The following is a 12,037-nucleotide window of genomic DNA, read 5'->3' on the forward strand; positions in this document are numbered from 1 at the left end:
AATAGTCCAGTAAAATATATTTTTTTAACAATTCCTGTTAGTAGATGGCAGGTGTAATTTGTTTCTTTAATCTTTCTGGGACAGTTCCTTTGAAGCTAGTACTAGTCGTCTTAACCAAATTATTTTTTTTCTCCAGGAAAGCCAGAAGAGGAGTACCGTCACCAGCTGGGGCGCTATGGAGTATCTGGAGAGCTGGCTGTACGACCTGTTGCTAGCTTGTCAGGAGGACAGAAAAGCAGAGTGGCCTTTGCACAGATGACAATGCCTTGGTAAGGGATATCTGTGCACTGTATTTTGAATTCTAATTTTACTGAATGGAGTTAAAATTGATTGCATTTTTAACAGATTTTTTTTTTGGATCATGATTGCTTAAGATGAGTTCTGTATAAGTAAGAGATGGAGAATGTATCTACTCACACTTTTCCCTCATACTTGTTTGTTGTGAGGCCTAGTTTTATACTCTGCATTTGCCTTTTCATTCATAAAGCCACTCGTGGTACAGATTAATAAAATTATAGGACCAGAGACTGACTGCAAACTATTGTTTTTCTAGGAATGTCTCATACTTTGACATACTAATTACAGGCCCCAAAGCAGTCTGCCAGTTACCCACTATTTCTTACCAGTTTGTCTCTAAATGCAAAAGGAAGGCATTCCCAGTACCTGGAGCTGTCATGATGTGGGAGGGAAGAACTGTTCCTGCTGATTTACTCCTCGTCTGTTCAATAGGTTGTAGTTTAATGCTTCTTGTTTGATGAGATGGGTAGTTGATTTAATGCCATAAATTCACACACACACGTACCTGTGTGTCTGCATGCATGTATAAATAAATTTGTATGCGAATGTATTGCTAATTGTTGAACATGCAACAAAGCTCATTACATCACTGCAAGCACGTTAACACATTTTATCAAAAATGCACATTAACCAAACTGACACTGATCACAAAAGGAAACCAAACAGTATACTTTCGCAATCAGTAACAGAAATAGCAAGTTTAAAAAAAACTATCACTAATTTGCAGACACACACTGCATAGTGTACTGTTAAGGAAAGGGTGCTTGGTAACCCTAACGTATAGAGTTGGGATTAGAGGCAGGAATAGATTTGGTAAGCTTACTTATGTCTGCTAACATTAACCTTAACCCCAAATGTACACTTTAGGCTACTAAACACCCTTTTTCTAATAGTACCGTTAAACAAGACACACAAACACATTTTGGTAAGTTTAGGTATTTAGATGAATCTTTTCTCTTTCCTAGCCTTTACTCTATCCCTAACCCATGGACACTCACATCCACTCATCCTCATTGCTGAAATTTTCAGTATAAATGAAAGTGTTGGCATTATTACTCAGTTACATTGACCTTGTATTTGATGTTACAGAATTTTTCTTTCTGCACAGGCCAAGTACTGTATTCAACCATTCTGGCAAATAGCATTTGATGACCTGTACACCTGATAAAAATTGTGTGGTACATATATTAGTATAGTGACCAAGTTGGCAAAGTGCTTTGTGACTAAATGGCTTGTAGGGGGAGCCATAAGTTATGCTGAAGTGTCGTAAGATGAAGTAGCCCATAGGGGGAGGCAGACCCAGGTAAGATGGCTGGAGTGGAGTTCCTATTCTAACACCAGGTTACACTTTACTAGTGCCCACCCTGTGCACCAAAAAAGAGGGGTAGTCAAGGGGCAACTTGTGCGCGCTGCTCGAATATGAACCCTTTTTAGAAGAATGTGAGTTTATTAAGGGATTGTTTCTACACAGAGGATGTCCTTCAAGAATGCAACTGCAGTCATAACATATGGGTTGTCCTGCCTCAGGCAGCCCTCGGTCGGCCGGATTCCAAAGTCTGGGTCCGACGTCGGCTGATGTCGCATTTCTCTCCGACGTCAGAGCGGCAGGAGTACATAAGCATCAGCCGACACCATCTTCTTCAGTCTTTCTTGCCGCGCGGTGCCCGAAGCAGAAGCAGTTCGCAAGTGCCGGTCGGTCAGCTCCTGTATTCTTCGATCCGAAGTCATCAAAAAAGCTAAGTACCCCGTTGGGGACCTTTTCTTGCCTCAGCTGATGTCAGAAATTACTGAAAAAAGTTAATAATTGTTTGTCTTGTGGTAAACAAATACCTCATAAGGATTTCCATTCTTACTGCCTTCCTTGCCTTGGCCCAGACCACGACGTCTCGGCCTGTGCTCGCTTCAATAAGCGCACTCTCAGGCGCCGGGCGGAGTTCGCTGAAGACTTTTTCGGCGAAAAATACGATTACAAGATGCCGTCGGAATTACCGACATCGCAGACTCCTAAAAAACGTAAAGACCGGGACCGCCATCCTCGGCCCGCGTCTTCCACTGACACCATGCCAAAACCTACCGCGAGTGCCCCGGTTCCCACTGAGGCGGTTATTTCACCGCTCCGAACCGAAGACACCGCATTACCGATTCCTCCGATACCGGAGACCACTCCGACGCCAGTTATTGATTTTCCTCCGGATACTGAAACCGAGGAAAGGCCCGAGACCATTGCTGTGGATAAGGTCACTCCTGCACGTGGAGCTGCTAGGCCTCCCATGTCCATGTCTATCAAGGCCTACACACGTGCTAAGGCAGCCAGCAAGACTAAGCACCTTACTGCTAAAGCCTTACCTCAGCCTACTCCTGAGACACAAATCATGACTATGGCAGCAGACTTAATCTCCATGATCAGAGGTTCCCAGGCCCATCCTGAGAGAGGATCCCAGCCTCCTCCTGATAAGAGGCCCAGGGTTGAGCCCACTGACCCTCTTCCTTCAGATTAAGATTCTGAGGCCTCTGGCCACTCCGATAGCCAGGAAGAGCCTTTCCAGACCTACGAGGACTCAGATGCAGAGGACTCCATCCCCTCGGCCTCCCTCCTGAGGATATTTCTTTTGGGGAAGTTCTGCATTCCATGAGGGAACATTTTAAGTGGCAAGGCCAGGAATTTTCTGATTCCAGAAAGCGTCTTCGTACCTTCCTTAAAAAGCCCCAGCACAGGCCCTTAGCTATACCTCCTGTGCTTGATGTTTTGGATGATTTATACTCTGACTCCAGTGTTACCCCTGATACTCTCCCTCCAGCTCCTGCCAAGCCGGACAGGTACTATAGAGTTCCTGAAACACATTCTCATTTCTTTAGGGCCCATGCTGTTGATTTAGAAACTATTTCACAGGGGCCGAAAGGGGTTTCAGCTACCACCTCCAAAAATCCTTTGCCTTCCAACAGGGAAGCTAGGTCATTAGAGAGATGGGGGAAGAAGGTTTACACCTCCACTACTTTATCTATGAGAGCTCTCAATTGTCTCTTTCATATGTTTCAATATCAGGATTTCCTGTTAGATGATTTACAGAAAACTTTGGCCTCTCCTGATCCTTTAGATAGGAAGTCTTTGCAGGAGGCTGTACACAACTCTCAGCAAGTTAGCAATCACTTCCTTCAGTGTGGATATGATGCATTGGAAGCTACATGTAGGGCAGCTATGACAGGGGCTGTCATTCGCAGACATGCATGGTTAAAAGAACAACCTCTACTAGATCATGTTAAGGCAAAACTTCTTGATGCACCCTTGGAAAAGAACAAGCTTTTTGGTGCTAATGCTAAAGATGTATTAAAGACCATTGAGGAAAAAGCCAAGTCAGTTCAGACAGTCAAAGATTTCCTCCAGGTTCAGCCACCCAGATTCAGCAGGAATTGGCCTTCAAAAAACTGGTCCTTTCCTAATACTGAAAGATTTCAAAGGGGCAAAAGCAGGCGTGGCCGAGGAAGAGGACAATACAGAGGTTCCTACAGGGGACAACAATGGCAACCAGCAAACCAAAGAAGTGACACAGGGGCTTCTCCTGCCCCACAGGGACAATCCCAATGACTTTCCTCTACTTCCGCTAACCAAAGAGCAAACAGAAGCTCCCTTGGGCGGAAAATTATCTCTGTTTTCAGACAATTGGCACAGATTGACAAAGGACAAATGGATTTTGGACATTATAGACCAAGGCTACAGGTTCCACTTTCATACCTTACCAAGGAAACAAGGCATGCCAAACCTACCGCAAAATCAGAGGGCAGAGGCTTTCAAGCAAATTTCTCTGCTTGCTCAGATCAATGCAATAGATATAGTTCCACAACAAGAACAAGGCCAGCGGTTTTACTCAAGACTGTTCCTTGTTCCAAGAAAAGAAACACAATGGAGACCAATACTGGATTTGTCCGCATTAAACACCTTTCTCATAGTACCAAAGTTCAAAATGCTGACCTTACAGCAACTCCTTCCCATGCTGGGCAAGGGGTCTTGGCTGATTACTCTGGACCTCAAGGAGGCATACCTGCATGTCCCTATCAGATACAGCTGCAGAAGATACCTCATATTTCTTGCAGGGCCAGAGCATTATCAATTCTCAGCATTGCCATTTGGCTTATCTACTGCGCCCAGAGTGTTTACAAAATGCCTGCCTTCAGTAATTGCTCATTGCAGGCTCCAGGGGATCCAAATTTACCCGTACCTGGATGACTGCCTCATACAAGCGGACGACAAACTGATTTTGACAAAAAACTTGGATTATGTCATTCAATTGCTACAAGCTCTGGGATACACAGTCAGCTTCCAAAAGTCAAAACTGCAGCCATCCCAGCAAATTACTTTCTTAGGAGCCAATCTAGACACAACCTCTCAAATGGCTTACCTGACAGAAGACAAGCAAAAGAAGTTAACTCATTATTTCAAAGGTTTGGCAAAGCTCACCCAGATGACTGCAAGGAGATTCCTACAGGCCCTGGGTTACATGGCATCATGCATTCTCCTGGTTCCATTAGCAAGACTACACATGAGAAAGCTTCAATGGTACCTAAAAAGTTTATGGTCTCAACACAGCAACAACCTAGAGACAACCCATACCGCTTATTCCATGCCTACAAAAGGAATTCCTATGGTGGGCCTCGGTAAGCCAGGCAAACACAGGTATGTCATTCAAAAAACCACAAATAACACAAACAATGACCACAGACGCCTCAGACCTTGGATGGGGGGCGCACATGGAGGGCAGATGTATTCAAGGACAATGGTCTCCAAAGGAAACACATCTGCATATCAACCAAAAAGAAATGCTGGCAGTCATGCATGCCATCGAGGCCTTTCGACAACAACTTCAGCAAGGCCACCTGCTAATACGGACAGACAACACCACTGTCGTGTGGTACATAAACAAGCAGGGGGGCACCCATTCTTACCCCCTTTGCAGACTGACAATGAATCTTTGGGAAAAATCACTGAGCTTAAACATACAGTTGCAATCCCAGTTTGTTCCAGGCAAAGACAATGTGCTGGCGGACAGCCTAAGCAGGAATTTCCTAGACCCCCACGAGTGGAGGTTACATCCAGAAATCTTCATAAGGCTCACCTCGACATGGGACAGGCCAGAAGTAGACCTATTTGCCTCCCACCTCAATCATCAGCTACAAAAGTTCTGTTCAAGGACATATCATCCACAAGCATGGAAAACAGATGCTCTCTCATTCAACTGGAACTTCCTAAAGATTTATGCATTCCCACCTCTGCCACTGATGACCACAGTACTACTAAAGATCAAAGCAGAGAAGCCAAAAGGGATCCTAATAGCTCCAGACTGGCCAAGACAACACTGGTATCCACTACTACGGAGCATATGCCACAACAAAAATGGGCCCTTCCCCAATGGCCCCATCTTTTGACTCAAAACAACTTCAAGACAGTACATCCCAACATTCAGATGCTCCAGCTAACAGCTTGGGAGATTCCATGAATAACCTCAATCTATCTCTCTCCAAGGAAGTTCAGCGGATATTAACAGAAGCCCGCAGACCATCCACCAGAAAGGTTTATTCAGCAAAATGGAAGAGATTCAGCATTTGGAATACCAGCAAGGGTCATGATGCATCATTATTGAACATCCCACTCATCCTGGAATACTTGGCAGATATGCTACAGAATGGACTCTCATATTCTTCTATAAAAATACATGCTTCAGCTATTTCAGCTAGATACAACACTGATCCACCTGTGTTCTCACATCCTTTGTTAAGGCAATTTCTTAGAGGAATCAAGAATATCAAGCCACCAAGAAAGGCCCCAGTACCAGCTTGGGACCTCAACTTTGTCCTAGAAAAACTGACTCTACCCCCCTTTGAGCCAGCAGCTTCTGTGGACTTACAATTCCTCTCATGGAAGACAGCTTTCCTGTTGGCAATTACCTCAGCAAGAAGGGTTTCGGAATTACAGGCCCTAATGGCAATACCACCGTTCATTACCTTTCATAGAGACAGGGTCTCTTACGAACCAACCCTAGCTTTCTGCCAAAAGTGGTATCTAGGGTTTCTTTGAATCAAGCAATTCACCTGCCTACTTTCTTTCCCAATCCTGAGAACAAAGGGGAAAGACTGTTGCATACCTTGGACATTCACAGACAACTTCGCTACTACCTGGACAGAACCAAGGCCAATAGGAAGTCTGATCAGCTTTTTGTAGCTTACGCCCCTGGAGTACAAGGAAAAGCAATTTCCAAACAGACTATCTCAAAATGGATTGGACATTGCATCAGATTATGTTATTCCTTCCATGGAAAGAGTGTACCAGCCAGTATCAGACCACACTCTACCAGAGCTACAGCCACCTCTACAGCATTCTTAAGAGGGGTGCCTTCAAAAGACATTCTAGAAGCTGCTACATGGAGCTCCGTGCATACATTCTCCAAACACTACAACCTTCCTTTATATTCCAGATCCAGAGCAGGCTTTGCTTCGGCAGTCCTGCAGGGATTGATAGCTACACCATCCTTTTCTTAGTGCTTTCCACCTCCCCCAGCTAAGCTATGGTATTCAACCCATATGTTATGACTGCAGTTGCATTCTTGAAGGACATAGTACAGTTTTGTACCTACCATAAATGTAGACGTCCGATAGGTATGCAACTGCAGTCGGGTTTTCCCTCCCTCCTTCCCCTCTATTCCTTGGGTCCACTCCTCTCCCTGTTATCCTAGCTGGGGATATCTGTTATGGTGTATCTGTTTATTGCTTATTTATTTGTCTGGAAACCTATTTTGTCTTCCAAATTGATTACAGCCTTCCTTGGAGGGCACCTGGCATCTGGGGCAAGAAACACTGAAGAAGATGGCGTCGGCTGATGCTTATGTACTCCTGCCGCTCTGACGTCGGAGAGAAATGCGACATCAGCCGACGTCGTCCCAGACTTTGGAATCCGGCCGACCGAGGGCTGCCTGAGGCAGGACAACCCATATGTTATGACTGCAGTTGCATATCTATCGGACATCTACATTTATGGTAGGTACAAAACTGTACTTTACCCAGACAAGTTTATTCACGACCTGGTTACTGAGGTCCAGACTAAAAGGTATGGGGGTGTTTATAAACCTATTTTACAAAGCAGTTTGTTCACACGTTGTCCACTAGAACATTCACCTCCAGTTATGCCTGAAGTCTTTGTAGACAACAAGAAAGTAGACACTTCTATTTCTTTCATCACTAATTACAGTGCTGAGATACACTTAATTAAGGTGGTGTTTGCCAAGAACTGGAGTATTTTCTGTTGTGAAGATTCCTTACAAGCCAGGCTTGGTACTTTGCCTAGTTTTATATACAGGAGGGGGGTGATAACCTCAAACGGATATTAGAAACAAAAAAGGACACTCGTGTCAGAGTAGAGGGTACTTTCAAATGTGAGAGTTGCAACATGTGCAGGCACATTGCCACTGGTTCGAGATTTAAAATTGCTGGGTCTTCTTTTTCCACTGTTGGTAGATTCAACTGTAAATCTCGATCAGTTGTTTATTTAGCTTGCTGCCAGTCTTGCCCAGCATTTTATGTGGGCAAGACTGACAGGTTTTAACGAAAGAATCTATGAGCATTTATATTGTATTAGGAAAAATAAGTGTGAAAACGCTTTGGCGAAACATGTTAATGACCGCCCTCAGCACAGTTTTACTTTTAGGGTGTTAGGACAGGTTCCCTTTGACATCAGGGGGGTCCTTTTCAACTATTATTAGAGCGCCTAGAAGTGATTTGGCAGCTGAAACTGTGTTCATACAGACCTCCTGGTCTTAATGACAGAGTAAGTTTAGCTTGCATTTTGAAACTCAGAAGTATGCAGAGGTAATTATATTATTTTTTATTTTTATTTTTAATTTATGACTTACTATTTTTTATGTTTTACTTTTTATTTTAAGTTATTTTTATTTTTAATTTATGACTTACTATTTTTTATGTTTTACTTTTTATTTTAAGTTATCAAATTGGTTCCATTTATTAAGTTTTTTCTTGGTTTTAAACATTTTATGTTTAGACACATTTTCATTGATAATTTTTTATTTAATTTTGGTTAGTAGTTTGACTTCAAAACACAATCTGTAAAGATCTGACTTTTGTATGTAGTAGCTCTTTAAGAAGCTTTGAGATCAGCTTTTTCCCACATACTGATGTCAGCGAGGTTTAATCAGTTGGTTGGTCCGTTCAAATGTACCATGTGTTGTTAATTGTGTATTTAAGGAGTTTTTTTACATTTGTTACCTTTTGATGTTTGTCTGAAGAAGTTCAATTTTCTTGAACGAAAAGTGGATGTTAATAAAACACTTAATATTGGACTTTTTGCTGCTGGTTCTGCTAACGTGGATTTTGTTTCATTCATATTGTTTATGATATTCACAAATTGTGTGGTTTCTTGAATTTGCGCTCTGATATGTATCAACAATGGCTTCAAATATTTAGTCAAATATTCAGATAAGGGTTCCATTAAGGAACCTCGACCAGATACTAGAGGTCTTCCTGGAGATTTCTCATCATTTTTATGTATTTTGGGTAGCATATAGGAAATTTGTTTAGCAGGATTCACCACAGTAAGATGATATTTATCATATTTGGATATAATGCCTTCTTCAGAGGCTAAAGTTAAAAAATTGTCAATTTCAGCTTTAAAAATATTGGTAAGATCCAAATCCATACGTTGATAATATTGTTGATCTGAAAGTTGACAAATGGCTTCATTATTTTACATATGCCAATCCCAGATAACCACTGCTCCCCCTTTATCCACCTGGTTAATAACTACATCCTTATTCTTGCTCAAATTGCGTAAAGCTGTACGTTCCTCCCTAGTAATATTATCCTGACTATGTTTTGCATTATTAACATTAGAAAAATGTAACTCTTTCAACACCAACTTTTGGAAAATGGCCACATTTTTGTTCATAGGAGGTACAAAAGTAGAAGTCCTAAATTTAAAATTATGAGAATTCTTACCGTATGGCTCAGAATCTGAAAAATATAATTTTAAATTCAGTTTGCGACAAAAACTAATAACGTCTTGTGCAAAAGAGAATTCTGACACCATGAACTTGAGGACAAAACCCATACCTTTATTCAACAATTTTTGTTCTACTTGTGTAGGTTCCAGAGATGAAATATTGTGAACATTCAAACAGTCATTTATTTGCGTGTTAACACTGCCAGCATGGCTTCCAAACTGGTTCCTGTTTAGTCTGTTTCCTCCCTCCCCACCTAGATCTCCTAAAGGGAAACCAACATTACCCTTTTTGACAAGAGAACTATGTAAATCTGTTCCTTCACTTTCTGTGTTGGAGGAAAATTCATCTCCTGATGTAGCTGATATAGATTTGGTATTTTTCAATATAGATCTCTTTCTTTTTCTTTTAAAATTAGGCTGGAATTGACCTGATTTATTATTGCTAAACCAAACTGTTTTCTTAAGTGCAAATGGTTTACCTGTAGAATAGTCCCTAACATCTCTCTGAAACTTTTTAATCATTCTGGCTTTCAAATCCTGTTCTAATTGTATCAAACAACCAGAAAGTAAGGAAACTTGTTCTTTTTACATAGCATGATCTTTATATTCCTGCAGTTTCGTGCATAATTCACCTATACTTTCAGTCAATGATATGATTCTGTGTTCACATGAATGTTGTACTTTTTGCCATTGAATTAATAAAGTTTCATCAACTCCCTTAACAAATGGTTGTGTCCTAACTCTCAAACTTCGTGGGGTAATGTTATTATTTGAATATGCCTTAAATAGTCTAAGATGCCAAATCTGAATTCTCATTTCCTTCATCTCATTGGTTAACTTAGTAAATAAGTCTTTACAAGAGTCCAACTGGACTGAATCCCCAGCTCCCCCATTGGTTGATATACAAGCATCAAAAAATTTTATATCATCTCTATCAGCCAAAAGGCCTCGAGTAATATTGGTCAAATCCATGTTAATGCTCTAGTAAAGTCATTGTGTGAACAGAAACTGTAGAATTCAAACTATGATTGATATAAATGGAGCACTAGTACAAAAATAACTAAGTGACTTAGAAAGCAATGCACAAAAATCCAAACATAAATTTAAAGTGTAATAAATTTGACACCCATAAAGCCTGAAAATCGAAGCTTCCACATACCCTGTTTTCAATCTATTGCCTATCAACCCCCTACAAAATGTTCAACATGTAAGCATACCAACTGGCCATGCTATCAAAAAATTATCTAGAACAAAAAAATGTTCATCCATACATACAAGATGTATGCCACATTTATATGCCTACTGTAGGGCTCCAATAATGACACTTTTTGTGTGTGCTCCCAAAAGCTGTAGGACGTCAGCATTCGCTTCTTCGTCCAACACTTAAATGAACGTTTCATGTAACCAAGAAATTTTTTGTGAATTACGTAACACATCCTGTAAAAACACATAAATATAGAACCACACACCTTGATTGAAGGGCTTAATTACCCTCGTGTTGTAATAATCTCCAGAAACGGAAACTATAGATCCCCAAACACTTCTGGATGTCAGCCTTCACTTCTACATCCAATAATACAATTTGTTAATCTATAAAAAAGATATTTGCAATAATGAGCCCCTAAAACTAAGAGCCCATAGACCAAAACCATGCACCATTGGTAATAAGGTAAGTAAAAAATGTGAGAGCTCCAAGTCAGGCCAAACTGTGTCACTTAAATAAATGATTCATATGCGTTACAATACAAGTAAGCATATATCTGCAACACAACATACCCCACAGTCTTGTGAAAATGTGTTATATCTTACACTTAGAAAATATATGTAAACAAATTTGGTATTACAAAACATATTATATAGGTCCCAAACCAGACTGTTAATTTTCATGGAAGGGAACCCATATGAAAAAAACATTAGTTTGTCGCCAAATATCCCACATTTGTAAAAATACAAACACAGGCGATGGATATAGCCCAAAAATCACTTTGTATCAATAACAATGTCCATATAAAAATCATTTGATAAATTCACACCAACACCATTCATAAACATAAATAAATGGACATTGCAAACAACAGAAATTAAACCAAGGCCAGTATAAATGACGATCTAATATAGTGATGTTTATCGTGTTACACTGCTGCAGTCGTCACACTTGGGTTATCTTGCCGTCAGGCGGTCCCACAGTCGGCCAGAGTTACAAAGTCTTGGTCCGATGTCGGTTGCTGTCGCTTCTTCCCTGATGTCAGTGCACCAGGGGTATACAAGATGCATCCGACGCCATTTTCTTCAGTCTTTCTTGCCGCGCGGTGCCCGAAGCAGAAGCAGTTCGCAAGTGCCGGTCGGCTGACTCCTGAGATTTTCGAAGTCGAATTTCAGATCTGAAGTCTTCAATAAAGCTGAGTACCCTGTTGGGGAAGCCTTTTTCTTGCCTCTGACCGGTGTCAGAAAAAGTTAATAATTGTGTTTCTTGTGGGAAGCAAATACCTCACAAGGACTTCCACTCTTACTGTATTCCATGCCTAGGCCCTGATCACGACGTCACTAGTCGGTTTTGTGCTAGATTCAACAAACGCACTATAAAAAGGCGTTTTAATTTTGCTTTACACTACTTTGACCAAAGGTTCAATTATACCATGCCGTCGGATCAGCCGATGACCTCAATACTGAAAAAAACGTAAAGACAAGGATAAAGACAGGCATCCGAGGTCCAAAACCGGCGACAAAACCTCTTCTAGGCCA

The 12,037-nt window shown here is 41.3% G+C and overlaps 1 protein-coding gene across 1 annotated transcript in view; it reads left to right on the forward strand.

Annotated features, from left to right (window-relative positions):
- ABCF3 (ATP binding cassette subfamily F member 3) overlaps positions 1 to 12,037 on the forward strand; it is a 1,867,236-nt gene that overhangs the window by 1,662,061 nt on the left and 193,138 nt on the right. Inside the window, exon 19 of the mRNA XM_044070185.1 lies at positions 137 to 269. Coding sequence (XP_043926120.1) covers positions 137 to 269 — 133 coding nt within the window. The remainder of the gene's footprint in view (positions 1 to 136; positions 270 to 12,037) is intronic.

Source organism: Protopterus annectens, chromosome 4.part1, assembly GCF_019279795.1.
Source record: "Protopterus annectens isolate FY-2018-M chromosome 4.part1, PAN1.0, whole genome shotgun sequence".
Taxonomy (NCBI): Eukaryota; Metazoa; Chordata; order Ceratodontiformes; family Protopteridae; genus Protopterus; species Protopterus annectens.